The sequence below is a fragment of the Melospiza georgiana genome, chromosome 15 (assembly GCF_028018845.1).
Source record: "Melospiza georgiana isolate bMelGeo1 chromosome 15, bMelGeo1.pri, whole genome shotgun sequence".
In the NCBI taxonomy this organism is placed as follows: Eukaryota; Metazoa; Chordata; class Aves; order Passeriformes; family Passerellidae; genus Melospiza; species Melospiza georgiana.
The window spans coordinates 5,677,501-5,691,982 of record NC_080444.1 but is presented as its reverse complement, the minus strand read 5'-3'; the positions used below and the strand labels follow the sequence as shown (position 1 = coordinate 5,691,982).

General features: G+C 44.0%; 1 protein-coding gene across 2 annotated transcripts in view; it reads left to right on the top strand.

Moving 5' to 3' along the window:
* Positions 1–14,482, top strand: part of GRIA1 (glutamate ionotropic receptor AMPA type subunit 1) — a 120,744-nt gene that overhangs the window by 92,548 nt on the left and 13,714 nt on the right. For both annotated transcript variants that reach the window (XM_058034845.1, XM_058034846.1), the window contains exons 12-13: positions 9,291–9,489; positions 9,979–10,226. In XM_058034845.1, coding sequence (XP_057890828.1) covers positions 9,291–9,489; positions 9,979–10,226 — 447 coding nt within the window. The remainder of the gene's footprint in view (positions 1–9,290; positions 9,490–9,978; positions 10,227–14,482) is intronic.

Genomic DNA, 14,482 nt, shown 5'->3' with positions numbered 1-14,482 from the left:
CTCTCTAATAGTTAGGTCGACTGCCAAGTGTTTTTGTCAAAGAATAAGGGTTGTGAGGAGCTGAATGGCCTCCACCTCCCTCAGGTGCTGTCCTCTGCAAGGCTGCCTCTCACATACTGCTTTAATGTTGGCACTCCAAAAAAAATATTGTAGCTAAGATGGGAAGCCCTGAGCGTGTTTTCACAGGGAAGCCCTGCTTAAATAACTCTTCCATATGCTGTACATTACTTTTATCAGCACTGAGATACCATGTGCACACTCTCTGGATACACATTCGAATGAGCTTTGAACTCCTTGATTCAAATTGCTCTGGCTAAAGAAACACAAAAAGCATCCCCAGCTGCTCTTTGCTGGTGTCATCCCCACAACTGGCCTTCCACTGGGAGGCTCAGAGTTCTGCCTTAATTCCAATGGAATTTGGCTTTTGTCACAGACATCTTTTATGAAAAATCCCTTCTTTAGGATTTTTCCTCCTGAGAAGCTGAGAGGCCTCAGGAACAAAATGTAAACAATGGTTATCTGCTGCTGTGGAATGCAACAGGTGCATCTGGGATTGGCCCATGCTGGTTGTTTCTAATTAATGGCCAATCACAGTGAGCTGGCTCAGACAGAGAGCCAAGGCACAAGCCTTTGTTATCATCCTTTCCTATTCTATTCTTAGCTAGCCTTCTGATGAAATATTTTCTTCTATTCTTTTAGTATAGTTTTAATATAATATATATCATAAAATAATAAATCAAGCCTTCTGAAACATGGAGTCAGATCCTCATCTCTTCCCTCGTCCTGGGACCCCTGTGAACACCGTCACAGGCATTTATGGGGCCTATTCTGCTTTTGTGTCAGATTTCATCCCAACTACTCATCCTTGTAACTGGGGAAGCACCATACCCCTTTTTCATGAAAAGTTCAGGAATGCATTTGTTCACTGAGCAATCCCCATGGTAACACCCCAAGATGTTGAGAAGTTAAGACAAATTTATTGAAATAGGACAGAGATATTGTGTTATCCATTGTGAAAGGCTTGAGGAAGCCAAGTAACTGGGAAAAGCAAAATGTGGATCTTGCTAAGAAATTGGGGCAAAAATTCTTATGTGCTTGGGCAGAGTCTGGAGTTGGAAAGGGCAGAGCCTGGCGTCACCTCTGAAGTCTTCCACGCTGTCTTCGCCTTCCCTCCATTTCCACATGGATCAAAGGAGCAGCTGGAGAGCAGCTGATTCATATGCTCAGATGGCAGGAAAGGGCACAGAGCTCGTGCACACAGCCCTTCCCTTAAACAGCAGCAGCACACTTGATGGCATTCAATCTATTTAATAAAATCATGCAGTAATTCTGATTAGTGCCTACCCAGAAGAGTTGCTGCTTACCCTCAGATCCAAAGGCTAAGCAGCAATAATCCAATCATGGTAATCATAACTTACTACTTTGATCTTCAGATAAAAGAGTCTATAGAAGTGCAAAAGTGTTACATCACTGTTATTTGGACAACTTCAAAGCGTGTTTTATACACTAATGAATTCTCCCAACTCAGTCTGATGAGGAGTAATAGGAGGAGAGTGTGTGAACAGAGGAGTAGAGGGGAAGGATATTAGTCCTCATGTGGTGAAAGAGAAAACCAATACAAAAAAGCAGTTGTGCCCTGTGTATAGGTGTGAGATGTGATGAAGAGTACGGCTGCAGGAGCCAAGTGCACAGGATGCTCTCCCAGAGGAGGAATTTTCTCTTCTCTCTTTTCTTGAAGCTTGCAATAAGAAGGAAACTCTCAGGCTGCAGAGAGGAAAACAGAGGGAGGGGGCAGCTTTTCATCTCAACAGTGCTTCTGAAGCCTTAAAAAAAAGATTTTAAAAATCACCAAATGGATCCTGGCAGGTGAAATAGGGGAGAGCAGAAACACTGAATTTGTTTTCCCTTCACAGGATGGGAGTTTTAATGCTAAAACACAGGCACACCTGTGCACATAAAACTCTTCTAAAAACACTGTCTGGGGAGAGCAGATTCATTCCTCACCACTTCTACAAGAGATATAGTATGTCTGTCCCTGTTCAAAAAAGAAAGGCTCCAAACTGAAACTAGAGAAAATCCAACTTGTACGGTCCTGGTGAGGAATCACATTTTAAATTAGAAATGAGAGATAAAATGAAGGGAATATTTGGAAAGATTGCCAAAGTTAATATCTTCCAGTGCAGAAAATACTCTCCTTCCAGAGCAAAGCCTGTCTCTCATCAGACTGGGAAATCTGACAAAAGACAGGAAAAAAATAAAGCAAAATGAACAAAGGCAAGACTCCCTGGAAGAAGTCTGAAGTAGGTTATTGTAGCATTATTGCCCAGAAGTCTCAGAAATGGAGCTCTAGTGTGAGCAAAGGTAGATGGCTAAAGAGGATCTTGGAAAAATGAAGAACTGATGGCATATAATCCAAAGCATATTAAATCTTTTGGGGGAAAAAGCAGCTTTTTCATCAAGTAGACTTTGAAGAAGAGACTGTGGGAGACCATATGGAATCCAGCAACTCAGTAAAGGACATTGGCACAATAGGCTGTTGCTCAAAAAGAAGGATGAGTGCTGTTAAATTTGGGGCCACCTGAGGTTGAGGAAGTTCCTGAATAATGAATCTCCTGGGGCTCTCCAGCAACTGCTTCTGACAAAATTTTATGCTTGTCACCTTGTGAGTTTTTCTCAGCAAAGTGAACAAATGTCATCAGAGTGAGAAAAATACATGAAGAGCCTTTTTCACAGTGAAATTTTTGCTCAAAGGCATGACGAGAGTTGGGGTTTTAATCCTTGTAGTGATAGCTGGCAAAACAGCAGAAGAGGGATGACTTTGCCTTTCTCTGGGGCTGCCAAGCAGCCCCAAGTGACCACGTGTTTCTCAGCAAATCACTATCTAAATATCCATCCCTTCAAGCACCCTGTCTGCAACAGGAAGAGGCACACTGTGTGTATTTTAGAGGATGATCACATCTATCTCTCTGCCTTTCAGCTATAGTCATTTTTTCTTAGGTTTCCACCTCATCTTTTTATCCTGGCCCTGCATTTGTACTGTTTTTAGCTGCCCTCTAGAAGAGCTGAGTGCACTATCCTGCAATTTTAGGGTTAAACATCTTATTTCAGCAGCCAGGGATGCTGTGCAGGATGGCAGTGATACCTCAGTCCTGCAGTTCTGCTCTCTTGCAGTATTTTTATGGGTCCTGCTGAAGTTGAAGAGGGCTTGCTGCCCATGTCAGTCCCAATTTGTTTGGCATCTTGTGCTTCCAACACCCCTCTAGCTGAGCAGGTGAGTTGTGCTTGCTGAGAACCCTCAGGTGTTGGTTTGGACACACAAGGGCACAACCTGCAAAGTGCTGTGGAGTGCACACATCACCCACGCCCTGCATGGCTGGGCCCGTGTGATGCTGCCTCTGCCTGCTGGGATTCAGTGTCTCAGGAAGGGGAATTGGGCAAAGCAGCAGCGCAGAGGTAAATTCCACCTGGTGGCCATTGCTTCAGGCCACCCACCCAGGACAGGTTCATCAATGTGATTCATCCTCTTCTCCCACAGCTAGGAGCTAAATTAGAGAGATGGAGTAAGCTATCCAGCATCCCATAAAGTAGCAGGGCTTCACAGGGAACAGAAAAGCCCAGCTCCTGGATGCTGGGCCTCTGATTAGGCTTAGGCACCTCTTGCCTGTCAGAATGCTAAGCGAATGTCTGGAAAACAGCACGGAGCTGCTCCTGCAGTCATGCTTATACTTAGCACTGCAGTAATCCAGGGCCCAATGAGTGGAGAACCACAAGTGGCATGATGCATTTCTGACTAAGCAGGAAAACTCATTTTAGAATGAGGTTTTGCCCATTAAAGGGAAATTGAAGGGGGAAAAATGCCAACATATTCTGCAAAAGAAGAGATGAAACAGTAGGAGAGGGAGCATACACTGCTGTCCAAAGCCATTAGCTTAGGCAGAAAGAAACAGTAAATAAACCATGATTTATAATTAACGCCTCACAGATATACATCCCCCTGTTGAATCTGGGAGATTCTGTGTGTTTGCAGAGATCACATTCAGTTGATGCAATATTTACACTGTGAGCATCCACAAGGCCCCTTCTTAAAGGCACTTCTGCTGGGATTCCATAACCCATACTGCGTCCTCTCAGCACGTTGGATTTGGGGTGAAATGGACTGGCGGGGTTTGCCTGAAATCACAAGAGTAGATCTCCAGTCCATATGAAAAACTGAAGAAGCCCTAATTTATTTTTTTTCTTTTCTTTTTAACAAGAATTAGAGAAAAAAATCCAGGACACAGCCAGCATGGGACTCCCAGTGCCTGTGCACCCTCAGGTTCCTTACCCTGTCTCCCTGGTTAGTGTTACCCAAAGGGAACCAAAATATGCAGCTCTTAGCTCTGTGGAAAGGTTGTGAGATATAAAGAAAGAATTTGTCCCTCTGGGACAGGTAAATGAGAATATCAGTGGAAAACATTCTTACTTCTGTATTTGTAAGGGCTTTCCTGACACTGCATGTTAAAGCCCAGCACTGCACTCAGGGCTCCAAGGTCTTGTACCAGGAGCTAGGATTCAATAACAAGTAAAAGCAAACTCATATGGCAAGAAAATTAGTAATGCAGCATGAAAAGAAAAACTTGCATTATGATCCCTTGAATTTTGTGGCAAGCAGTTGTGAACTCATTCAAAACTCTCCATGGCACAGCAGAAAATAAGAGGATAAGAGCTCTGCAGTCTGTACTTGATGGATGCACCCAGAGCTGATCCCAGCTCCACAACCCCACACTGAATTTCTTCCTTTGCCTTTTCAGCAAATCTGGGGTTCATGTCAGGAGGTAAAGTGGTGAGACCAACCATGCCAGATGGTCTGTGACACAGAGGAAAAGCAAAGCTCTTTACGTTGACAGGGTTTCATATTGAAAATTTGCTTAAAATAAGAGCAAAACTGGTGCAAAATGCATGCAATTAATCCACTACGGAGCCAGATTTCAGGCAGAACCATGGGATTGTCTAGATCAGTATCAAATTCACAGAGCTGTGTTGGAGATCAGAGGCTCTGTGTGGGTAGAAGACCAAAAGTGGATTTGACCCACAATCAGTAGCACAAGCACAGAAGAGCTTTTCTTTCAACAGTTTTGCATAAATTCATTCAGTGACAAATATGTCAGTTGAGCAAGTGAGCCTTTATTAGACTTGAATTTAGCAGCAAATCTGGGAAATCCTCCCAAAGCAACTATGGCTTCAGGATCCCAGATTTGCACTTCTAATTAAAACACTGTCAGTTTAGGTGTAATTCTCCATAAGGAATGGATTTGGGGAGGGGGAAGGGAGAAGTGGGAGAGAACTGAACTGGTGCTTGAACAGTTTTCCAATGAGGTTTATTCTGTATATTTTCTGATGATCTTGTTAATATTTTTTTGCAAAAATGTATTGTTCTCTTCTAATAGATGGCAAAGCAGAAGCAAACTCCTGCTGGTTTTCCTACCTTCCATGAGGGATAAGATCAAAGAGAAAATTGTTTGATCAAGGATTGCATTTTGTTTTAAGAAATGAGATTATAGATGCATGATTTTCTATTCCTGTATGATCCATCAATGCTAAGGCTAAAATATTAGAACAAATCTCTTCCTGGGAACAAAGGGAACTTACAATTCCTTTCTGTGTTCTGCTGGCAAAATGCAGTTATTTTTGCAAGGAAAGGTTTTTAAAAAGTCATGTAAGTAAAAAAAAAAAATCAAAATTATTACTTTCAGCTTAGCCATCTGCAGTATTTTTATTGGGCAGATTTAAAGTAGCACATTTCAGAATTATCTTTTAAATAATATATGCAGTAGGTAAGGATATAATGTACTATAAATGCTAAAAGATAATTATTTGTAAGAGAAAGCAGAAACAAAATTGTTTACCATGTTAAAATTATACCATTTAGTCTTTCAGAAATTAAACTATAAGTAATAGCAAAAAGCAAAGCTTGAACAGACACAAAACAACCATTTTCAGAGTGCTACTTTTAGAGGACATTTGCAACCGTTATCTTTGCATTCCAAATGAGAATATTAAGGCTTTATTTACAATTTCAGAGTTTTCCACGGTCCTGAAATCTTGGTTCCCAGCCAGCTCTAATTTTAAGTAGATCGTGCACTGTGGATAATGAGGGCAGAGTATTTACTACTTACTCCTGCAAGGGTAATGATGGGAAGGAGCATCCTGTTCTTGCCAGTTCTGGGAGGCACAGGCAGGATCCCAAGCCAGGGACAAGAGTGGAGGTGTGTTATTTTACACAGCACAGGCAGGGATAGAAGAAGAAGTCAAGATATCTTATTTTGGATTGTGTAGGAAAGAAGAGTCTAGGTGCAGAGGAAGTAACACAGGTTGAAAAAAGTACAGTCTGGTCTATTTAGATATTTTACCCCTTTTTGCACCCCAATAATGAAAACTTCTTACACTATTACCGTTGCTTATTTTAGTCCAATTTTATTTAGACCCTGCTGTTTGCAATGATAGTGAACATAAATGAATGCAGAGGTCAAATAGAGGGTTTGATCCAAATAGATCCAAATATCTGAACCTTAGCACATCTTTAAAGTCCTAACCAGGGTGCTCAGTCTCACCTGAGCCTTGCAGGGGCTGAGTTACTGACTCCTTTCCACTCAGCAGGGTGCTGATTCCTTCACGTTATGCTTGAACAGGTACAGGGACACGTCCTCGTGCAAGAGGATTTAAACCCCACAGCACCCATTAGTGAGGAGAGAAGGACTTGAGCCAGGGCTCAAGCTGCAGAACATTTCTGTTATACAAGGTCATTTTTTGTTACCCAGCTCCAGAGTGAGACTTTCAAAACCTCGCAGTGACTTCAAAGTAGAAAATGCATCTACTCCTCTGTGACTGCTCTTACTAGAGCATAAACATAAATTCTAAGTCCCACTGGTTTTTGACCAGGCTTTTAGCTCCCTAATGTTGAAGTCACTCATGTCAGAAATCAGACAATATCTCCTATATTAAAAAGGCACTTTGTAAATGTGCCCTGTGATGGAGGCTCTGCTGTTCATCTGCTGTGTCTACAGAAGGAGCAGAACAAGGTGGTAACAGATATTACCTTTGCAAGCACTTGCCATTTTAAGCAGGCATTGGCTCAGTCTAAACAGACAAGAGAAACCCAACTAGTTCTGTCCAGCCTGTGTTCACTGCTCCTGGGCCAGGCTGTCACAGGGGATCACATCTGTGGTGTGGTGTTCATCATGACTATCATTACATTCCTTATTGCACTGCTCTGTCCTTCCAGATTCTCCATCACTGGCCAGCTCTCCCTTGTGCCAAGTGCTGCACAGCCACAGAGCAAAAGGGCCACGTCCTGTAGATCCCATGGGCTCAGTGTTTTCTCTGCTGTGCATTTCAGCAGTTTTGGTTCACAGCTTCCAGCTCCAGGTCAATCCAGCAATGAGGGCAAGCATTGCCCACTAGCAGTGTCAGCAACAAAACATCACTCACTCACGAGGCCCCTGCCATACTGGCAGCCCTAGCAGCTGCTGACCACCTCTCCTCTCCTCCACAGCCTGTGAGAGTGAGCACATCCCTCCTCCTGCCATGAGGAGGAATGACCAACACCAGCAGCAGGGACAGCCCAGATGAAGCCAGTCCATGATGGACACATGAATCCTGCCTGCATCCTTCTGTCTCCCTGGGGAAAGAAACAGCCCCTTGTCCCTCTTCCCCCAGCCCTCCCTGTTACCTTCCAGGCTCAGCAGACCAAAGTTACTTCTCCATGCTGTCAGTGCCAGGTGTGAAGCTGGGAAGCACAAACCATCTGCAGCTGAGGGCAGGCAGCCCCCTGGGCTTAGCTGGTGGTGAACATCACCAGGATGTTGAGGGTCTGGAGGCAGGAATCTGGCTGACTGCAGCTGAAGGGATTGAAATCAGTCGCAGAAATATCTCAGCTTCATCAGGAAGGAAAGGCTTTATAATTTGCAGCTGGAGATGAATGTGATTATTTGCCATGCAAATGGATTTTGCCAGCTCAAAGTGGCCTTCATCAGCAGAGATTGTTGTATTTGACATTATCTGGTTACTTTTGTTTAATGCCTCTGTGCTTTTTCTGAGCGCTTCCTTCCCTGAGCACACATCATCCAGACTAATTTTCTTCCTCTTCCTCATCAATCTGAAGATATGTGAGTTGAATCTATAGCTGCCTCCCTCCCCAGTCCCTCTCCAAATATGAAACAAATGGTGAAGCTGTATGTGCTGACAGTCCTGCAGCCTGAGTGTTCTCTGCAGATGGGATGCAAGATGCTCGCATTTGTCTCACCTAACTTTAGCCCTTAGCTGGACTGGGATATCTCTGTTACCATCCCATAAACCATATTTCTGCAGAGTGACTCAGATAAGCAAAAAGACAATGCTGAAACATGGTCCCCTGTGGAGAAATAAATGGTGTTTCTCACGGGCAAGTCCTCCTTAGCCAGGCTGTCTGGCTTTATCAAACAGCATTGTATGTTCCCTTCTGTCTGGGACAGCGCTCCGCATCTAGAGAAGGAGCATATAAATAATTTAGACAGAATGCCTGAATGCTGACATCATTCTAAAATCCTCTTCCACTCAAAAAATATTTGAAAAGATTTTAATATTAATGCCTGCTTGACTTATTTGCCTCTATAGCTATCAAATGGTTACAGTTAATTGGCTATTTGAGTGCAGACAGTACAAAACACCTAGATTTTAAAGCATTATTATGAACATCTTGTCTAACCATCTGCTGAATACAAAAGAGAGAATGTCAGTAGGCAAATTATTCATTAAGACCATAACTCCTCTCTGAGCTTCAATATGTCTCACAGAAAAACACAGGGGTTGTTTTTTTAAACTTCAGGCGATGGAGGAGCTCACCAGAAGATCACAGCTGGGCAGTGTTTCTGGTCTGGTTCCATGCTGGTGCTCCTTCCTGCCAGGGTACATGGTACAACAGAGACCTCAACAGAGGCATTGTTGATGGGCATTGCCCCCTGCCCAGCTAAACTTTCTTATAATTATCTCCATATCTTGTCATTAATATTGTACTCTGAAAGGAATTGAAAATGAAAGCAAATTCTCTCAGTTTATTGCTAGTTTTTTTTCACTGTGAATTTATTTATCCCCACTCTAATTACATCAACACCTTTAAAAGCAAATTAGGAACTGAGACAGACTTCTGGCTTCCTTGGAAGCAGCTGGAGAGTGTAACTTTGGGTAAATGGCCAGGTAATGATGGGCCTGCAAGCACAAGCTGCACCTTTCAGACCTTCCCCCAGCTCCTGCCTGACTCTCCTCTCTGTGCCCAGGTCTCTCTCCGGCCGCATAGTGGGTGGCGTCTGGTGGTTCTTCACCTTGATCATCATATCCTCCTACACAGCTAACCTGGCTGCCTTCCTCACCGTGGAGAGGATGGTGTCCCCCATCGAGAGCGCAGAGGACTTGGCCAAGCAGACAGAAATCGCCTATGGCACCCTGGAAGCTGGCTCCACTAAAGAATTTTTTAGGGTAAAAAGGAAACTTTAATGCAAACGTTTTTCTAAGCTTCTTGTTTGGCAAGTCCTCCAGGTCCGTCCTCTCTCGTCCTCAGCTCAGGTCTGGTTTCTATTCACTTGCTTCCCCTCACCATGTTACAGCCTGCCAGAAGATTGGCAGTGACTCCAGTGCATGTGATATTCTGTAGTTGTGAACACAAATATGGAATATCCGTGAGCCTCCCCACGTTACCAAGGACCTGCTCTGAGCAACTCCAAATGAAACCATCTCCAGATTTCCAGCTTGGCTTGCCCTTGGTTTGATCTGCAACATCACTCTGTATGAGAATATAAAATCAGGGATTGATCTGGGCCCTGGTGCAGAAGTGGTAACAACCTGTTACCCCTTTTGGCTTCCTTGGCCTGTTTGATGTGTGGGTGTTTGTTCAGTCCAAGCTGGAAATCTCAGGGGGCACCCAAACCTCCGTTAACGCTTCTGTTGGGTTTCTGCTGTCCTACGCAGCGATCCAAAATAGCAGTGTTTGAGAAGATGTGGACGTACATGAAGTCAGCCGAGCCCTCCGTTTTTGTGAGGACGACGGAGGAGGGCATGATCCGGGTGAGGAAGTCCAAAGGGAAGTATGCTTACCTCCTGGAGTCCACCATGAACGAGTACATCGAGCAGCGGAAGCCCTGCGACACCATGAAGGTGGGAGGTAACTTGGACTCCAAGGGCTATGGTATTGCCACGCCAAAGGGCTCTGCGCTCAGGTAAGTAGCTTGGGGTTGCTTCCTTCTGCCAAACCACCCAGCAAATCAATGTATGCACACAGTTCAATCTCCATTGCCATGTTAATCAAGCTTGGGGCAAGGAGGTGGGGGAGGTGGAGGAAAAAAGGGTTGTGACCACTCAGTGGGATGTGCAGGGAAGTAAAACGCCCAGCTCCCACTGAGCAGCAATGGGAGTGTCTAATTCTTCAAGCCCTGCATTTGGGAACTGGATCCTGGCTGATCCACTTGCTATGAATGTGTCTGCTGTATGAAGTGATGGCAGGGGGCTGCTGTGGTGTAACCATTGGTTTCACAGAGCTTTATCCAGAAGGGACGCTCATCCTGTGCCATGTGAACTGCACAGCTTTGCAGAGTATGGGATTACCCTGGCTTGGATCCATGCTTGCAGAGGGAGTTCTCATGGGGAAAGCATTTTGGTGTTTCCTAAAATGGAATGCTGGTGTAAGAGGCGGGAAGTCCACTTTGAAAAGCCCTGCAAAGGGTGTTTCATTCCCTGAGTCAATTCAGATCCCAGCAAGCACCAAATTTATAGCAAGCACAAAGGGGTACAAATACTGCATTTCTGAGCCCAGACCTGCAGCTGCCATGTGCCTTTTCCTACTGGCCTGTGAAATATCTTCAGAGACCTTCCTTTAAAAGGATGAACTCTTTAAGAGCACAAACCCAGGCCTGAGTTGTTAGCAGAGCCTGGGCACTGCAAACAGCTGCACTCATGGACATGAGCATCCAGCATGAAAGCTGATCTGCTCAGAACAGCTTTGCCACAGTCCACAGACTGGTATTGTGATCTTGGACATGGCAGAAGTATGGTTCCTTTTGGCAGAGGCCATGTCAATTCCTCCCGTTACAATCACGAGGAACATGAGTTGCAATTGTTTAATAAACCATTAGATTACCAAACCATGAGATAACCAAACCAAACTATGAGATTACCAAACCATTAGATCTCAGGACCTGTAACATTAAGTTATCAGAATGATACTCCAATGTATTTCAGTAGTTACTGAGTTATTTGTTAAGGGAAGCCTATTACCAGAAGTGTACGTGTGGCCTTATAGTTGTTTGCTTACATAACCCAATGCAGAGACATTTAATCCATGATCTCTGGATTTCTAGAAACCAGATTTTTACCAGATGACCATTTGCAGAAGGATCTGTCTGGTCACACAGTGCCCAAGCCAAAGCCAGCCCAAAAAATCAAAGGTGCATCAACTGGTGGTGGACAAGACCCAAGGATTTTGATTACTACAGTCCTTCAGTCAGCTCACACTCAACTGAGCACTTCCAATACCAGCAGTAACTTTAGAGAAGCTGGTGTGGCCTCCTGCAGGTGACAACCTGCACCCCCAGTGCACATTCTGATCCAGAAGGCAATTCTTGCACCCAGGGCAGTTCAGGCTCTGAAATGACTCAGGTGCCTCCAGCTGAAGGTGGACATATTCTCACAGCTTTGAGATGCTTTCTATTGCACACCTTCCACTGTTTGTTTTCAGTCTTGCAAATATGGAAATTAGGATCCAGGGATGATTCTATTTAATTAATTACTTATTTAAACATCAGTCTTGGATCCTAATTTTGATATTATAAAAACAAACAAACAAACAAACAGGAACATCCTACCTGTCTTGTAATTTTCGGCATGGGAAAGAGCCATTTTTCATGCTTCAAAGAAAAATAAACCACAAGAAAGAAAATCACATCAATCATTTTACTTTTGCAATCCCAAACATCCCTCTGCTAGGCATGACTCCAAAAAATTTCTAACATTTCTTTCTGTTTCCTCTTTTTCATCCTGGCTGCATGTAGAACAAATTTCTTATGGGCCTAATGGCAAAGGAGGAATGCTTGATTTTCCATCTGATGGTGTTTCTTTGGAACAGTTCCTGTCCATTTTTTTGTCCCATTGTGTCTGTTTTGTTCCTGTTGTTTTAACTGTTTTAATCTCAGTAGCTCCCTACAGTCCTCATGTAGTGTCTGTTCTCCCCCTGGGGTCCTGCTCGTGAGAGGTGGCCCTGAGCAAGGGGACAGCCCTGAGGTGTCTGCCCAGCACGGCCACCCTGCCTCCCACTCAGAATCCATCTTCACCCACTCCCATCCACAGAGCAAAAGCTCTGAGCCAGGACTGCAGGAGGTTTGTGACCCAGGTCTATCTTGTATCATCAGGCGAGTTTTAGAAGCTGGGCATTGTAGCTAGACTAGTTTTCCTGCATTTAGGATAGCTGGTTAGGAAAGAATCCTAGAGAGAAACTACAGGAGCATTCACGATATATTTTTCTTGCTTCTACATGGGCAAACAATGTCAGGATGCTGCCACAAACAAATGAAAACAAGGTTGATAATCCAGAAATAATTCTACATGCGGTAGTAGGTGCAAACAGCCTTTTCAGAAGATCAGAATCTTTCAGAAGATTTGGTGTCTTGGACTGCTAAAAGAAATTACTTCTTCCTCCTAGGTGAATCTGGCTTTGAATATCTTTGGCCTCTAGATGTTAAACATTTAGTTATATTTAAGCATGTCTGAGAAGGGCAGTAATGGGAGGGCAGAAATTTCACTTTTCAACACCAGTGAATTCAATCTGTGATCCTGCCTGACATGAGACAGTCACCCTGCTGCAAAACACCCATTTACCCAGCAAGAGATCCTCTCCACTGCTGGACAAGTAATCATAAAGAAGGAAAAAAGCCAAATTTTTCAAAATAGGGTAAATAAAACCCAAGAAATTCCCTGTAGGTCTGGACTCAGGGACTAGAGAGGTTTTTGAGATGGCATTCTGTGAGAGCAAGTTCTTCAGAGCAGCCATATTGACATTAAAGTTCCATAAAACAGAAGTCAGCTTCCCAGGGTCTGTGAGTGAACACAAAATGTTCCCTGTTAAAAACCCACCTTCATTCAGGACCCCAAACTTTTCAGTCTTTCATCAAAATACGGTCAAGGTGTAGTACAGCTTGTTCTGTGTTCTCCCTGGGAGCTGGAGAGACAATTAACCAAAATGAAGCTTCCTAGGAAAAAAAAAACACAATGTTCAGCACATGGCTCCAAAAATCATATTGCTGATAATGTGCTCAGGGAAACAGCAATACATTTACTTTGTTAACACCTTGTACCCACATAGAAGCTGCAATGTATTTTGGCTCATTAGTTAACTAATTTTTCACAGATGGTTCAGGCATCAGAGTGCTAAGTAACCTGTATTCTGTTTTAGGAGACAGAATAATTATGATTTACTTAGTGTCAGATTTTTTCTGGATCTACACTCACATGTTCCCATTTGCTTTAAATGCAACCAAAGTCAGGCTCTGACCAAAATACCATTAGAGTTGAAAAGGGAAAATATTGATCCACCTTCAAATCTACACCTTTGCCTTCTCTTGGACTGGTAGCAAGCTTGACTGCATCTGGATTTTGCTTTTTGAAGGCTGGCTTCCGCCTGAAGGAGGCTCCCAGTCCTTGTGAAGGCTTCAGTGCTCGGATGGGATCCCAGCAGGCAGAGCCATGGCGGGCTCGTGGAGGTCAGCACATTCCTCTTGCTCACAGTCAGGGTCATTTCAGAACTGCAGCACAGGAGAACAGCCCCCTTGGCCAGGGTTTCCTGCTGTGGCACAGAGCACAAATTCTGAGATGGGAGCTGCAAGGTCCTTGGCCTTCTTAAAGACCTGTTTTATTGACATTCAAGGTGTGTTGGTGTATTGTTCATCCCTCCACCATTTCCATAATTTTTAAAGCTCTCTCATGTTTGTGCCTTACTGTGCCCAGCTTTGTACTTCTTTTCCATGCAATGTCAACACCAACATTGCATCTGATACCTAGCACCCAGAAAAGAACAGTGCCCATGTGCAGAGCCTGTAAAACTCACCACTGCACATCCTGAGCCAAGGTGCTGCCTCAGATGTTCCCCACTGGAGCAGTGAGATGTGAACAGCTCTGAAGGCAGACTACAGCACAGCTTGGCTTTGGAGGCTGTCCTAAATCTGGATCACTGGTCTTCTTTCTGTATGGTGGAGTCTGCCCAGCATGAGACTCATGCAATGCTTTCTATGACTGAGGAGATGCATCTATGAAACATTGCATCCAAAAGTCCCAGGTGTTCTCAGGTTTGTGCATTTTAATGGTGATGCAACCACCCTGTGACCTGTTGGTAACATGGCAATGGTATCACAGGGCATACAGGGCCATTCATAGCTGACCACCACTGTCAACAGTGAAGCAATTCCCTTCCCAAAACATGAAAGGTTCT